The sequence below is a fragment of the Pelobates fuscus genome, chromosome 10 (assembly GCF_036172605.1).
Source record: "Pelobates fuscus isolate aPelFus1 chromosome 10, aPelFus1.pri, whole genome shotgun sequence".
NCBI lineage: Eukaryota > Metazoa > Chordata > Amphibia > Anura > Pelobatidae > Pelobates > Pelobates fuscus.
Genome location: NC_086326.1, coordinates 26,289,870 through 26,307,702, shown reverse-complemented (window position 1 = coordinate 26,307,702; position 17,833 = coordinate 26,289,870). Strand labels below are relative to the sequence as shown.

Genomic DNA, 17,833 nt, shown 5'->3' with positions numbered 1-17,833 from the left:
AAGGCTGTCTCAATATATTAGATTTCACAAAATTTTACATTTTTGTACCTGTTAACCCCCCGGATTGGGGGTGTTGGAGCCACATACTTATACAATTTATGTCCCTTAAGGCGGCACTGTCACTCTGAACTTACCTTTATATTAATGCTTCCTCTTCCTCTCTTACAATCTGTTCTTCTTTTCTTTAAAATAAAAGACAAATTAGGGACTGCTTTGCATTAAGCATATTTCCTACGTTTGACTTTCTTTGACCAAAGGAGGAGCTTAATCAGCTCTATTTCCTGTGTCAGACAATGTTTTCCCACAATACTCACCCTCCTCCTTGACACAGGAATGGAACTAACTTAATCTCCTCCTTGGGTCAGAGAATGTCAGGCATAGGAAAAAAAGGAAAATCAAAGTATTCCCTCCTTTTTCTTATAAACTAGATCAGAAATAAAGAATAGAAGAACAGATTCTGAGACAGGATGAGAAGAAGAAACAACAGGAGAAAGGTAAGTTTAGCGTGACAGTGCCGCTAATGTTATGGTACTTAATTACCCTAAAACAAGAAAACTTGTGTTTCAAGATGTTAAACTGCTTAAGGCTGATCTACCTTTTGCACAAGAGACGCACATATCAAAACACACTCTAAACACGCACATATCAAAACACAGGTCTCTATTCTAGGGTTTTCTGCTCATGCGCCCTCCCTAAGAAGAATGGAGTGGTGCATTTGTTGTTCGAGACCAAATCACGATATATCCTGATTAAGGGTACAGTTGATACACTTTAGGCTGCATATACCCCCCAATGTCTGTTGATAGAACGTTTTGGCCCTTTTTATCAGTAACACTTGATGCCTGCTCTCAGGGTACTGTCATCTTGGGGAACTTTAACGCTGTGCTCTGCCTCTTAGCAGATCACTTTGATACTCATCTTGGACACTAACCAGCGGATTTGGGTGGAAGGGACAAACTTTTTAGATGTAGGTCCATTCTAACAGTTGGACCAATCTCCACTTTTGACAAAACCTAAGATATCTAATTTTCACCCGACCCTACGTACTTGGAGACTGAGCCCTCTCCTGCTGAAAAAGCTGTAATGCTCGGAACGAATAAGCTATTTTAAGGAGAACTATGCCTCTGAGACAACATTGCCTTGCCTAAGGTCACTATAGTCTTCTAATTGACTTTCTTTACCTGAATACGTGTTTCAGTATTATGTGCTTTATGTACTGAAGAATTTTTTTTTTTTGCTGTATCAATTTTTCTTGTCTTTAAGTAAAGAATAAAAAAAAAATATTTTTTTTTGAAAGCGCAAAATGCATACAACATATAAACTGCTTACCCACCTAAATCGAGCTGTATATTTAGTGAATTAGGTGAAATGTCACCAAACTTTCTTACATCATTGATTGAAGTATTGAAGTCAAACATCATGATCTCATTTAGTCTTTTTGGCCTTAATGTAATTATTTCATCCAAAAACAGTTGATAATAGACACGGCCTTACCCGTGGCATGACAGGTGGAGGCATTTAAGATGTTTTTAACCTCCCTTATACTAATATGGGGTATAATTTTGACCATTTAAATTATTTGTCCCCCGATTCCTAGTGTTGTTATCAAGCTAATAGTAAAAAAAAAAAAAAAAATTGATTACCGGATCATATATTTTCAATGTAAAATATAGGCTTCAGATTCGATATGCATTTTTTGGATTCCGATTGTCAGTAATACTGTGCCCTAACATACAAAACTAATCAACTAAACTGATAATAGCATATACCAGTCCTTCGAGAGTTAAGGCTAACGCAGGACAGATAGAATATACATAAACAGTAACAAACCAGGGTCAGGAGTACAACGTTACAAAGAAATTAGGAATCTAGCCAAGGTCAGGATTACAGAATTACTCATAGTAAGAACAAGCTGAGGTCTCAAGGCAGAAAATCAGTATATATACAGGAGAAAATAAGTTCTGACTGGAAACCAAACTGGAAACCACGACAGGGCAAAGACCAGTGTCCAAAACCAATATTTATATACATAGACACATCCTGATTAGTCCAAGTCATCTTTGTGACCCCAAACAAGTCTGAAAATGAAGTCACAGGAATTACATGGTAACGAGGGGTCAGAAGTGGTGGGATGCCGCAAATGTTCAGCATCAAATACTATATCACTCTGCCTTCCGAAGACGCATAGAGCCCTCCCTCATTCCACAAAGTTGCAGCCTCATAATTAACAGGCACAGCCTGAGGAGAGACCAGAGCTGCACGTCAATCCGGTAGGTAACGTGACACCGGATTGACGTTTAACTGCTGTAAATAGATGGATGCAAACCAGTAAATAGCTTATAGGAAGATGAAAAATTGCTGATACAAATCATCAGCTGAAATGTAATCGATGCATTTGTAAGAAATCTATTTTCATTTTTGATTACTTAGTATAGTTATCTGAAAATAGGAAAAGCCAGCAATAACCAAAAAAAACATAGTTTGCCCAATGGAGAAATAACTTCTGTTTCCAGAATTTTTTTTTTATTTTTTCTCTTAATCTGTTTTTGTTCATAAGAAAAAACCCTTAACGTCGTACGTAACAACATGTGTATTCTGCTTGTGTTTCACATGTGCTAAATTCTGACATTTACTGGGATCTCTTAAGCAGAATAAGGCACCGTGGACTAGAGAATGGATAAAAAGTTACCACATCATGATAATGACTCAGTTTTACAGATGTCACTTGCAGACGTTAAGCTCTGAATGGGTTAAGTCTAGTTCCACTGAGCTGATCTGCAAAGGAAACTTCCTCTTTAGCAGTTTGTCAATCTACAAGAACAAGCAGAGCGCCCACATTAACTTAAAGTCGGAAAAGCTAAGCAACGAAAAAGATTATATTATGGCGTTTAGACTCCCCCTTCGAGAGGACTTTGAAGCTTGGTCAACGCTACAGGTTGCAGATTTTTTAAGACAGGTAAGTACTGCCTAGTATAAGATGTAATGATAAATAGACGGATTTTCAGTTTAAGAGATGTATCTAAGGTAACTGCACTGTAATGTATGAAATAGTATCGTCGACTGTAGCTTTTGATGGCAAATTAAGAACATTCTATTTCTTCATGTTATAATTTGAAATAGTTGCGATTTTGCTAAACCAGTCCGAAAGAGACCCATGCTACATAAAATGAGCTTTACGTATTATGTACCTTTTGTTTGCATGTTATATTGTAAAAATAAAGAAAGCAAAACTAACTTCATTGCAGGAAACACATATTACTGGCCTACTTTTAACAGCTTGTGTGAATACGTTTCAAAATGAATTCATGCTGACTGTAGAAACAGTCATTAAAACAAACCGTAGCGAAAAATCCAAAAGTCCTGTTAAACCCAGTGGGGTTATTTTGCTGTGTGTGGAACAACTGAATACATTTTTCTCTAATACCGATGCATTTGCTAGTCACAGGATAGTAAATCTACAGATTAATATATTAGATGCATGGATTAGAAGATATTTTTGACAAATAAATTAATTACCACGTTTCTACTCTTAAAGCAATCTAACTGCAGAGGCATTCTCTGTGTCCTTCTCACCAAGCCTTCTTTGTAGTCTGACCTAGATAGTCTTGCCCTATGACGGTGAGGACATACCTCCCAACTGTCCCAGGTTTGGGATTTAAGTCCTACTTTCTATCAGCCTAATTTTTTACAGGTGAGCTACTTCTGAGAAAACACGTGGAAATTAATCAGAAAGGGCAGTGCAGCAATCAAACACACAGTTTGACTCAAAGAATTGGCAGCTTTTAGTTACTTTTATTTAAAGGGTCTATTCACTAAACTAGTGCAATCTCAGCATTCACCAGGAGCCAGGACACAGCCTGACTAATACATGTTGCTCTATCAGGATTGGCCCTATCAAAAAGGGATAGTCGGCAATACGTGTTCTATATATATTTGCTCATTTCCCATTCTACATTGAGCTACATGCTCTGAGTTAACGCTAAAAACCAAAAAAGCCAAACACACAAACAGTGGTTAAAAAATTGTGAAATGTCACATGTTGATCCATTCTTCCTTCCTCTATTCAGTAGATTTTATTTTCACATGTATTTTTTGAAAGTTAAGCTTAAAGGCCTCGACGTAATATTTCTGGATAATTTTTTACAAATGATTTATCCACAGAAGTGACTATTCAAGTCTCTTGGGATTTTTGTAGAGAAATCATTTGAAAACCAATCCAAAAATATTAGATCAAGGTCAAAGTTTGAAACAAGCAAAACTTTCACTAACAGGGTTATTCAATAAACCCCAACGCCAATTAGATTCCAAATCACAAACTATAAGATAAAATATCCTGGTATTTATAGTTTGTGGAATAAAATCCTAAAAATACATTTTATACCCTGTTTGGAATGTAGATTATTCTAGAAATGTCCAAATAAGCTAGTCTGTATGTCTTTTCTGTAGGGTTTGTATGACTTTCACACCTAGAGTTTTGTTATAGACTAGTTTGACGAAAAACAAGTTATGGTTATACTGCACACAAAGCCATCCATTTATTGACCTTATTAATAGTTGAAATCAGAGATGAATTGATCATTCACAAAAAGTACTGTAATTTGTAATTAGTACTAATTAGATAAAAATATATTTTGATTGATATGAACTATATTTGTGCAATTACAACTCTTCAGGCCCCTTACAACACACTCACTCACACTCCTAAGCACATACTCGACTCACAGACACACTAATAGATACAAAGACAGATAAACACACACATACATAAAGCTACAGATACACACTGTTCGACAGAGACGCACAAAGATAATGACTGCCAGACATGTAGCCCCAGGTACATACAAACACACACAGATATACAATGCCACACCACACACATATTCCCATTCACAAAGCAACGCCACACAGATAGAGGCATAACTAGAAACCCCCAGGCCCCAGTGAGAAAACTTCCCTAAACCTCACACCCTCCATGTGTCCCATCCCCTCCTCCACCTCTAGCCCTTCCATGTGTCTCTCTCTCCCCTCCCCTTCTGTACCTGCTCACCGCCACGGTACCCCATCTGACAGGAAGTGCTCTCTCAGTTAACACTTCCTGTTAGACCGCTCAGCCAGGCTACACACAGGGCAAGAAGGGAGCAGCACAGTGCTCCCCTCCTGTCGGTAACCCACCAACCGCAGGCCCCAGGCCATTGCAGGGTGTACACAGGCTCCATCTGCCCACGGCCATGTTAGGTACGCCACTGCATACAGGTAGATACTTCCAAACACAAATGCAATGCACTCGCACTGCAAGACACATACACTCAAAAATCTATGTCTTAAGCTACAATCTTGCAAAGTTCGATGTCTCCCACGTGGTTTATTCACACAGTGCAAGGAAATGATATGGTATAAGTTACTAGACAATAAGTTGAAACAAAAAAAAATGTGGATGAGATATAAAATTCCAACCACAAGCGATGACGCAACACCAAGTTTTGTAGTATCGTTGGTATCAGGTGGTGCATAGATAGGAGTCCTGAGATTGTATGGTTAATGTGGTTTAGACCCTGGTGCTGGACTTTTCCCAATCACAGAAAATATCTCACAATATAAATACAATAGTCCGCACACAGGGTTGAGCCCCTATAGTCCATAGTAAAAAGTAAATGGAGGATATGGTAAGTATGAAAAAAGTGCTTTTTCAACACCAGGGAAGTGCGAAGCGCATCCAGGGTACTTGCATCACTTGTTGTTCGGGTAGTGGTGTGGGTGGTCTCTCCCTTGTCTGGCAGTAGCAGGTAATGCGACAATTTGTTATTCCTCTCATTCATCTGTCCTATTTTTCCAAGGATGTCAGGGACAAGATTGCAGACCTACACAAGGGTGGAATGGGCTACAAGACCATCGCCAAGCAGCTAGGTTAGAAGGTGACAACAGTTAGTGCGATTATTCGCAAATGGAAGAAACACAAAATAACTGTCAGTTTCCCTCGGTCTGGTGCTCCATGCAAGATCTCACGTCGTGGAGTTTCAATGATCATGAGAATGGTGAGGAATCAGCCCAGAACTACACGGGAGGATCTTGTTAATGATCTCAAGGCAGCTGGGACTATAGTCACCAAGAAAATAATTGGTAACACACTACACCGTGAAGGACTGAAATACTGCAGCACCCGCAAGGCAAACTACAAGAAACGTCTGACCTCTGTGATTGTTAACAAGGGTTTTGCCACCAAATACTAAGTTGAAGGGGTCAAATGCTTGTTTCACTCATTGACATGCAAATTAATTTATAATTTTTTTGACATGTGTTTTTTCTAGATTTTTTTTTTTTTGTTAATCTGTCTCTGTTAAAATACACCTACCATTAAAATTATTGACTGATCATTTCTTCGTCAGTGGACAAACATTCAAAATTAGCAGGGGATCAAATACTTTTGTCACCCTCACTGTATGTCTCTGGAAATGGATTTTAGTCCTCAGTCCACCCTCCTGGGTGCTGGGTCCAGATCTCTTCAAGTTGGGGGAGTTGAAACAAAATCCACATGTAAAAAGTGCCAAACTGGAGAAACAGAAATTTGAATAGCTCCTCAATGCCGACCGGTTTCGTCTCTCTGGACTTCCTCAAGGCAGAGCTCAAATAATTTACCTATAAAAATTCCCATAATCTTCTGAATATAAATCATTATATATATTTTTTTTAACAGAATGGAACATTTCTGATTCTGATTCAAACTAATTAATTTGAAGCCAAAGTTGGCAGTTTTTATTTCTTTCTGTTTTTTATTTTTGCATACCACAATACTTATTTTAATTGGGACTATATTCAGTGACCTTTTTTAAAAATGTTTTCATAATATTTTTGTGTACATAAAATTACTTTTTAACCTTCTAAGGTTCTTGTGTTTGAAAGCAATCATAAGCATTATCAGATTGATAAAGGCTTACTACAACCTGCTTACTTTCCGGAAGACATCCCAAACTCAAATATCTGGTAATATGTAATACTCAAAGTGCTTTCGAACAGTTACAAAGAATCATTGCTGTCTAAAAGAAAAAAGATGATTTACCTTCAAAACAAAAACAGGTAGATTTCCATTGGTTGTATAAGATACGTTTATATTTCACAGTATTCCTTTAAAGACACACTCCAAGCACCATAACCCCTAGAGCCCACTGTAGTGGTTATGGTGCTAGTAGTCCCTGGCCCCCTCCCCCCAGAATAAAGAGTCAAAATATTTAAATTAGGTTTGACAGCCCACCTAGCTACCACCATTACCACCGCTGCTGCCAGAAGGGCTGAGGGTGTCTACTGAGCCATCTCAGGACACTAGGACTTAGATTTGTGGAGCTAATGAAAGCTTCTTGCAGAAGTTACCAGCAACAAGAGAGGTAGTGACAGGCAGGGCTGCCATCAGAAATTTTAGGGCCCCTGACACAGCTCAAGATCTGGGCCCCCGGGGCAAGCCCCGAGTCCGTCCACAAGGACGAAGTGTGTGTGTGTGTATAGTGGATGCGGTATGTGTGTCATGGATGCAGTGTGTATAGTGGATGTAGAATGTGTATAGTGGATGTAGAATGTGTGTCATGGATGCAGTGTGTATAGTGGATGCGGTATGTGTGTCATGGATGCAGTGTGTATAGTGGATGTAGAATGTGTATAGTGGATGCGGTATGTGTGTCATGGAAGCAGTGTGTATAGTGGATGCGGTATGTGTGTCATGGATGCAGTGTTTATAGTGGATGTAGAATGTGTATAGTGGATGCGGTATGTGTGTCATGGAAGCAGTGTGTATAGTGGATGCAGTATGTGTGTCATGGATGCAGTGTGTATAGTGGATGCAGATTGTACGTTTTGTGTAATGTATGTAATGTTTGTATGCATGCATTAGATGCAGAGTGTGTGTGTAGTGAATGTAGGTGTGTATAGTGAATGTTGTGTGTTTGTGGTGAATGTAGTGTGCTTGTAGTGAGTGCAAAGTGTGTTTAGTGAATGTAGTGTGTGTGTGTGTGTAGTGACGTGCGTGTTTAGTAACTGTAGTGTGTAGTGAGTGAAACGTGTGTATAGTGAATGTAGTGTGTGTGTGTGTGTGTGTAGTGCAAAGTGTGTTTAGTGAATGTAGAGTGTGTGTAGTGCAGAGTGTGTTTAGTGAATGTAGTGTGTGTGTGTGTAGTGCAAAATGTGTATAGTGAATGTAGTGTGTGTGTGTGCGTGTGTGTAGAGCAAAATGTGTTTAGTGAATGTAGTGTGTGTGTGTAGAGCAAAGTGTGTTTAGTGAATGTAGAGTGTGTGTGTGTGTGTGTGTGTAGTACAGAGTGTGTTTAGTAAATTTAGTGTTTGTAGTGACTAAATCTCACGAGACCGGCCTGCGTGCTGTGCGGAGCGTTGCCATAGTAACCCGTGCACATATATAGCACATTATAGCTCACTACAATTTGATGTCTAGTGAAAGCTAAGAAAATGATAAAGAATATAGAAATAAAAATTTTGATTATTGCATCAAGGAAGAGAAGCCGGAAGCTAAAAATAACACAAATTCCTTATTTTTAGGTGATAACATGAAGGTGGAACACATTAAAAAAGGGTAAGGAATAACACATGATCTTAAAGGGATACTATAGGCACCCAGGGCACTTCAGCTCATTGTAGTGCATATTCCCAGGTCCCTTATCCTTGGAAAGGTAATTATTGCAGTTTTTAATAAACTGAAATAATTACCTTTATGGGTTAACTCCACCTCTAGCAGCTGTCTAACAGACAGGCACTAGAGGTACTTCCGGGGTCGTTAGGCAAATTTTGATCGTCTAACTGACACTGGACATCCTCATGTTATGCATGGGGACATCTAGCGTCACCCAAAACCGCTCAGGAAAGTATTATATAATGCTTTCCTATGGGGCAGTTATCCATTGCCGCACATGCGCATTAGGTCTCTCCCACCTGCAGACATCAGGCTTTTAACCCCTTTTGCACCACTGGGTGGAGGGGGACACTATAGAGAGCTATAGTGCCTGGAAAACAACTTTTCCTGTCACTATAGTTTTCATTTAAGGAAAATATTTAAAAAACAAAATAAAAAATAAAAATGGCAGAACGGATTTACATCCACTTTACTCTTTGTGCCATTGTTCACATATTTTTTTCACTTTCTCTTTAGATTCTAAGTAGATTTTACAATTAAACATTGCCAACTTTGATGTTTAAAGGTTTCCTTTTTTGCCATTACAACCCACATATTATAGAATACCAAACCGGAACCAAGAATGGCTCGTTTTCACTTTTATCTATCCAATGCAATGTGTAGGATTTGTTGCCTTTTGTATTGGTTTTATCTATGCAAACTTCCCCTTCTAGTTTACAGTAAATCACAGCTTTGCATGACCTACATCTGTTTCCATCATTTATGAGTTTCTGTGTTGTGTATAAGCAGGCTGTTAACCAGATAAAACGCAAAATAATTTTTCGGTTCAATGTTATACATGTTGAGATACAGCTTTTAACATTTTGTCCTACAGGCCAAGGATGCAAAATATGTCATGGTCACTACTGATTTATGAAAGTAGGGTCAATTCATGACTTTCATTAATTTCACTACTCACGCTGTTAGTGCTGTGCAGTGTGCAGTGTTCTACAGAAATGTACAGGGGTTATGGAATATGCAGAGCTCTCTCATTGATTTCCCGATATCTAAGACACTTCCTGGTTTCTTCCATTGTTACTGCAGAAGCTGTAAATCCTGGAAATGGCACCAAACAAGATTTTCTTTTTGATTTTGATTTTGATTTTGTGTGCTTTTAAATCCCTTTCTCCATAATGCTTCTAGAGTCCATTGATACTGGTGGAGCTAAGGTTAATAGGTCATCTTCATTTGGTGAATTTGAATCCCGGTGTCCTGGCCAGCTGAGATTTGCCTGTTTCTCAACTAGGTTTTTTTTGTGTGTCACGTTCAACGCTTAGGTTTAACGATTTGTCAGTTCACAGCTTTTGAATAACTAAAATATTCATTATTTTCTTCTTGGTTGTGGCTGATTGGCATTGAATGCTGGCAGAGAATCCTAAAAAAGTGTTAATCAACAACTCTTTGAGTGCTACAGCCAGCATAGATCAACAATGAAACAGTATTTATTTAAAAAAAATGTTTTTTATCTATGGCTCTTGTTTGTTACATCCGGGGCCACCAACACCATAAAACTAATTTGATATTCACCTATAACTCTGACCCAAAGTGAGTGTTCCTGAATCATCTAGTCCCCTCATTGCGAAAAAGCCAAAAAGTAAGGAATGGCAATGAAAAAACTATACTTTTCAAATAACCTCCCATGAGTTGTGTTTGGATTCTGTACAGAGAGTGATAATCTGGCTTATGCTTTGGTATATATAAAATGTATGAAGGAATGCTGTGTTGCACTGTTCTCATAGCAACAACTCCCTCTGACACTTACCCCAAACATGTGAATACCTCAATAAGCACTGAGTGGCAACAAGGATTATTCCACTCACTCAATACAGTAGAATCACTAATCTCACAAAATAGAAGCAGATTTTTTTTATTTTATTGTTTTTAAATAATGGAGGGAAAAAGTAGGGAGGCCACACACAACACCCCAAATCATTTTCCCTACAAAATAAAATCATCATAAATAGACAGCCCCTCACACACAAAGACAAAACTCCCTCTAAGTACGGTAAATGAAATCAAAGAAGATTGGTGGAGAGGCAGAGCGAAACGCAAGTGGAGACAGCAGGAAGTGCTAGTGGAGAGTGGGTAAAATTATATTGGATAAGATAACGGAAAAACTGCTGAAATGCTAATGAAAAAGACCAAGAGCAATTAAAGGGGGGCTAGTAGAGACATTGCAGGAAAGGTTTTTAAAAGCTGGGGAACACAGGCTGTGGAGCCTCAGAGGTTAACAAAAGCTGTTGGGAACAGAGGAAGTAGAGACAGGTACAGAGCGAAACAGGGAGAAATTGGGAAAAATGCAGGAAGATTATGATTAAAGAGGCAAAAAAGAGATTTAAAAAAAAAAAAAGACTGAAAAGAATTGTGGGACACATATAAGGGTGGCACAATGGAATTTTGCATAGGTTGAAAAAAATCCTTGAGTTAAATCACACTGCATTGGACTCGCGATATTGGAATGGAGAGGGTAATTAAAAAAATAGGGAAAAATTTTGGCTCTCATACAGGAATGCATATGAAGAAAGCCACAACACTGGCACTTTATCCATGATTTTTATTTATTAATAAATATACATAGAGAAGAATAATACAGTCTTTCATTGCATTTGGAATCGTTGTAAATATAACTTCCTCATTATTATAAAGAACCTCTCTTATAAATCAGACAACAAGAACCACTTGGGAAAGCAATGAAAGCAACGGATTATATTATCACCAGTACAATTTCAAGTCCCACGCTACCAGCCATGCCTTAAAAGGTCAAGCCTGGAGGGTCTAAACTCATTTACCAGCGATTCATTTCTACTAGCCAAGACTACATTTTCTCTTGCCAAAGGCTAGTGGTGAGTGGAAATCTTGAACCCTGCTATCTCTGGAGTTGGGATTTTCTTTGAATTTCTGGTAATGATAAATATTAAAGGGACACTCCAGACCCCTAAAACACTAGAGCTTGCTTGTATGAAGAGTGTGTCCTATTTTGTTAATTTTACAAAAAATTCAGATTTTCAATAAAAATCTGCATTTTTATAAATTAACCTTGTTACAGTCCCCTGGTTGTCAGTTATACATCTGTTCCTGGTTTGGTTAGCTCAGTGAAGCTAAACTCGAGAGAGACAGGCAATTGCTCAAAGCACCAGCTTTGCAAAGACTTCTCATTGAGCTGCATTGGGAAGGCTGTGATTGGACAGCCACAGAAAGTCTGAGCTGGGGAAGAAGGGGAGGGCTTGCAAAGGCTTCAGAAACGAGATCTGCAGCTTTTGCAAGCAGTTTTTTTAGATATATCCCCATTTAAAAAAATTTTTAATAAAATGTTTATACATTTCTTCTTTATATGGGCAGTGGAATGTTCCTTTAATCAGAAGAAATATATATATATATATATGTGTATAAGTATGTTTAGATCACCTATGAAATAAGCAGATCTTTATCATACTAATAATTATAATTCAATTATACGTCAGCTTTTTAATAGGAAAAATGTGAACAGATTACTTTTCAAACCCACATCCACATACCTGAGAAAATGTTAAAATAATATAAATAAATGTTATATAATAAATAAATATGAGATTATGATAGCAAAATATAATTGTGCAATTGGCAATGCATGCACAATGTGGGCAAAACGTGAACAAAGATTCAACAATAGGAGGGAGGGCTATCACTAAGCTGTATCTATATCCTCCAGTAGCACCCCTGAAAATGTATCATTCAAGATAAGTGTCTTGTCTACCCTGCGGAAAATAGGACCATGCCCACAGGTTATGGAGGTCCACACATTAAGCTGTGTATGATGTTCAATTTGTGGTGGTCTAGCTGGATGATAAAATGGCCCAAATCATTCCCTGCTCTGTCATGATGCTACATTGACTTTGTCTCTGAAATTGTTAAAATGTGTGTGACATCAAACGTGGGTGGCATTAGCCACTGAATACGCGGATGTTATTTTTACCCACTATATCAAATTAGCAAATCTTTAATATGTGGTGGAATTTTTCCAAGCTGTGGTTGCAAAGTTTATGAAAAGAGAAAAATCTTCTGGGTCAAGGGTGCCAAACTTAGCAGCAGTTCGATTGAAGCTAACTGTTTCATTCAATTAGCTCCCACATATACCATGTTAAGTTCTGCTAGTTGCAATATGTCACTTTAGTCACTAATCATGACATTGTCATGTAGTGTTAGATCTCGCATAGTGGACGTTGCATCCCTTATTAAAGAATATATTCACTACATTGTACTAATTAGTACAACATTATACAATGGAAAAGGAAAGGTCGATTTCAGTTTTCACACCTTTCTACTCAACCTTAGATGGTTCTATTTTTTTCATTTTATGACAATAATTGATATTGAATTTATTTAAATAAGTAAGGTATGGTTGTACTAGAGAGCAATTCTAACAGCAGGAACATTCTGGTACCCAATGTCCATAATGATTGCTTTATTTTTAGATATTTTTTACATTGCTGCACTTTAAAGTTTTTCATGTTTTCCAAGAAATTATTAGAAACTTGATTTACACTTATTAAGGCAGAATAAAGCCTCTTATTAATATTGTTGGGTAAGCTTTTTCAAATGATTTAATATTTTGGGATAAACTTTTAAAAAAAATTATTATTTTTTTTTTCAAAATATTAAGATATCACTATATATATACCGGTATATCATATATAAAAATAAAATATGAAAATAATAAAACCTTAAAATATTTTTTAATATAGTAAATCATTTTAAAAGTTTCTACAAAAAATATTAAATGATTTAAAAAGCTTGTACAATAAAATATAAAATCAAGGTCTAAGTTAGCGATATACAATACAACAATGTATTAATTCTTCCTCTTTCACTTATTTACTTTTAGTATGGATTGCAAGAATGCATAGGAGTAATAGACAAATTGGGAATCAACGGCTCCACGTTTTTGGTAAGCACACTGGAATTCTGTAAAATGTCCCTGTCGTTTTGTCTCTGGCTGTGATACACTAGCTGTCTCTGTCTCTCTTTAACCCCTTAAGGACACATGACGTGTGTGACACGTCATGATTCCCTTTTATTCCGGAAGTTTGGTCCTTAAGGGGTTAACCGTCTCTGGCTCTCGAATTTGGCTGATAAAATTCCTGAGGTTGACTTTATCCAACTGAAATTAAATTACTTTGAACCAAATTGGTCTTTAATATTTTCATATCTACCGTTGCTTCAATGCTAATAGTTTAAAATAGAAAACATGCAACTCAATTGCAGAAAAAACAAAAAGCAGGCAAATGTAAGAAAAAAAAAGTTATTTGGCATGGCTGAATATTGCTACCTTGCATTGTGATTTGGAACAACTCTGTTTGTTTGCCTCCAACTATATTTTTCTGAATGTCTTGGCCACACTGACTGTGCTTCCAGGAGTGTTGTGGACACTTTTCTGTCTAATTTCTGGCACGTTTGGTGCAATTATTTATATTTGTTAGTTTTTTTTTCATCTGTTGCATTTTTATTAACCACTATTTTTGAATATGCGCCATTTTTCTTTTCACTGGTGCAAAAGATTTATGAGAATTTAGTGTCCTAGGACACTAACGTCCCTAACATTTCTCTTTTCTAGGAGCTCCGTATTGTTGGTATGTCTGAGTGTATAACAGAGCTTTACAGCAATAATGCTCCATACCTCCAAAGTGCTCCTATTTAGGAAAGATAGTCATTGTTTTGGGCCCAAATCCACCTGTCCCTCTTTGTTAGCTTCATTTACCTGTTTCCTAGGAGCTCCATATTGTTGGTGTGTCTGAGTGTATAACAGAGTTGGTGTGTCTGAGTGTATAACAGAGACTACTCACAGTAATGTATTTGAACTATAACAGTAATGTCTTTAAACTATAACTGTGTTGAGAATTCAGTCTGTGTAGTCAGTCACCTGAAATTTTTCAAAACAACCCCGCTCCTGTCTACACCCCACTCACACCCCTAAAATCAAAGTGTCCCTCCTTGTCCTTTTGAAATGTTGTATGTCACACTTTTGTCAGCATTTCATTGTGTCTTTGCTACGTTCCTCCCTTTATGAGATATTACTTATCACAGCCTCTGTCTCTTATAGTCACTGATTATGCTTCTGTGACTAAGCCCATTTTATTACAATTTCCACATCCTGCAGTCATGCCCTAAAAATGATTTTCCTCTGAAGAGGAACAGTTGACTATGCCCAATTATTTCCTTTATATCAAAGAAGGGGAAGTGAGGTTTAGCGTGAATGAGAACGTGTTCACAACTGTTATAGTGTGAAGCATGAGAACGTTAACTAAAATCTCCCTACTTGGTAAAAATTCACTTTACAAAAATATACAACAAATATTAGTCAAAGCTTAAATGAAATATTGGATTTTTAAGAATGAGAAAGAGGGAGCCGTAGTGTAGAGTGGTTGATCCTGATAGCTATAACTTTTGAAGTGAAGCACAAAAGTAAACTGGTAAAAATAAATAATACCCAGAAACCAAGTGGTAAAATATAGAATATAAATATATATATATATATATATATATAAAGAGAGAGAGACAGAGAGAAAGGGAGGGGGTTATACATTTGTTGAGACCATGTGCAATAAAAGTCTCCACAGTGCAAAAAGAAATATAACTCTTATGCATCACCTGCATATCTCAAGTTAGACTTTGTCGTCCTTGGGCACAGAAACTCGAGAAATCATATTTCTTCAACTATCCCAGAGTTCCCAGCTTCACATGCAAATGAGTACAGAGAGTCATCAGTTTTCAGATTTCACAATGTGTTTCTGCAGATACCCTTAGCAACGAGCATTGTTTTTAATACAGCTTTTTTTTAAAACCACAGGGCTATGCAGGTGGTGCAAAACAGCAATTTCTCTGTATGCGCTGTTAGGAGAATTATTGTGTTTGGTCTCACCACAATCTTATTGGCACCTATCTAAATGCCTTTTAGAGAGACTTTAACTACCAGACCAGAACTAGTGCAATGCTGATGAGACACACATGGCCGAAACTGCAGTCCATGACTGATTTCTGCTCATTTTACCTTTGGAACACAGACTGTGCTTTGGTTTAAAAAGGCTGTGTTAAAACCAGCTGCCATTGCTAAATTAAGCTGCAGAAATGTAGTGTAAAATTTAAAACATGCTAATTTGCATGTCAAGCTGGGAACTCTGGGGAAGTTGTAGAAACATGATTTCTCGAGTTTCTATTATATATATATCTATTTATAATCTTAGAGATAATTACAGCTCATCACCTAGGTAAAAATTCGAAATGACAATTAGCAAGAATTCTATACTTTATGGAATACAAGTGTAATCTCACAGAACTTTCGTAAACTTTCTAAAGGTAAAATAAAATCAGTCTTTGAATGTTAGAGACATCAGGAGATACACTCAATGTTATGGGGAGATCTGAACATACGCAAAGTGGGGCAAGGAGTGGGGTAGGGAGATACACACACGGTATATAAGGGGTGCAGACATAGAGACACAAAAGAGGGTAGAGACACAATTTTTTTTTTTTGCAATTTCAGGACAGGGTAGCCTACTGTATTTCCGACTCCGGTGTCAGAGAGGAACCTAGAAGCATCCCTGCATGTCCATAGTAAGTGAACTTAGCGGCATCTGGGATAATGGTAAATAAGATCAACATTCTAGTCATTAGAGCCTGGTAAAATCACTTTTAATGTTTGAAAAGACCAGATCGCTCATCATATCTGAAAACCATTATGGTCCATATCCCCTTTCACTTGCCATTTTTGGTTCCTTCATTTAGCAAATTTAGGATCTTAGTTACTCATGACATGCAGCAACAAGAGCTGGTTGTAAGTAACAAGACCAAAACTAACACATTTAAATGTTGTCCCTTACTGAAACAATACCAATATAAAGCATCTTCGTTCCACAAAAATCGTCAATTCCTTTATTGACTGGTGGGAAACGTCTGAAGCTGAAACTGTCGCATTCTTTGTCTTCACTACCAACGAAATCTATATTATAGTGTAAGTATTGAATTCTCTCTGGTTTATTGCTTTGGGAAATCAATATCGATAACCTGAATACACCCATGCTTGATATTAAGATTAATTAGCAAATATATATTATCTGCTTTATGACATTTTTTTATGTGGCTTCTTTATAAGCACCATAATTTAGAACAAATTACTATTATAGCTCCTTGTTATAAAGATAAAATACACAATGTATCCATCATCACTAATCAATCCATCATAACTGTCAGTGATGTGTTCTGTCTAACATTTGGGTAATTGATCGTCATATTCTAATCTCCTTTCTGAATCATTCTTTGCACACATTTCTTTGTTTTTGGTCCGTATTAATTTATTTATGATGTTCTTTTCTGTGATGGTAGCAATGTACACCTTAATGACAGGCTTATGAGATGTATGATCATTATGGCAGGCTTATGAAATGTATGATTATATTTTGCAACTGAATCCTTATTGTTCTTAGTCCGGACGGGGGAGTTGTGTTTGTTTTTTGTTTGTTTTTTTGAGACAGAGAGTGCAGGAGAGAGGTGGATACTTATACATGTATTATGTGACAATATTGCCATTAATTGTTTCTGGCGGTTCATAACTATCTCCAGAACCCCCGAGATCGCATTATTTTAAAAAATACAGTTATGTATTAAATATAGATGTGTCACTTTATTATACATTTTTTTTGTGGTTAGTGTTAAGTTACTGTAGGGGTTAATGGTCAGTGATTGTGTACTATTTTAGCGTAGTGTGTAATGTACTGTAGTGTGTTATGGTAATGCGGGTTAATGAGTAGTGTAGGGTGATAAGAGAGTGCAAGGGTTAACTCAGGTTTTTACCGTAAAGTCAACACCGGGGGACACAGTGCCCTCTGAAATTAATGCTAGTTACAGTCCCGGTTGGCAGTCATTAAAATGGAAATGCTCGTGAGTAGAACTCCCACTAATCTAGAGCAGAGTGGAACATGTATGTCTGGTCTCACTGAGAGTAAGCCCTAGACTGCATGGAGTTAATCAATGTGTAATTAGCTATTTATTACAAGGAATAACCGAACAGATTACATCACCATCTGTGCCGTAAAGGATTCTAAACATGATCTGCAGTTTGAAGAGTGTATGATGTATAATCTGTCACCCAGGAATCATTTAGGGGCTTCAATAGAGGCTCGTATGTACTCTTCACAA

General features: G+C 37.3%; 1 protein-coding gene across 1 annotated transcript in view; it reads left to right on the top strand.

Moving 5' to 3' along the window:
* The first annotated feature begins 2,807 nt into the window (after positions 1 to 2,807).
* The window catches only part of BLNK (B cell linker), a 171,980-nt gene continuing 156,954 nt past the window's right edge, over positions 2,808 to 17,833 (top strand). Inside the window, exons 1-2 of the mRNA XM_063435232.1 lie at positions 2,808 to 2,956; positions 13,527 to 13,589. Of these exons, the coding sequence (XP_063291302.1) occupies positions 2,882 to 2,956; positions 13,527 to 13,589 (138 nt within the window). The 5' untranslated portion in view covers positions 2,808 to 2,881. The remainder of the gene's footprint in view (positions 2,957 to 13,526; positions 13,590 to 17,833) is intronic.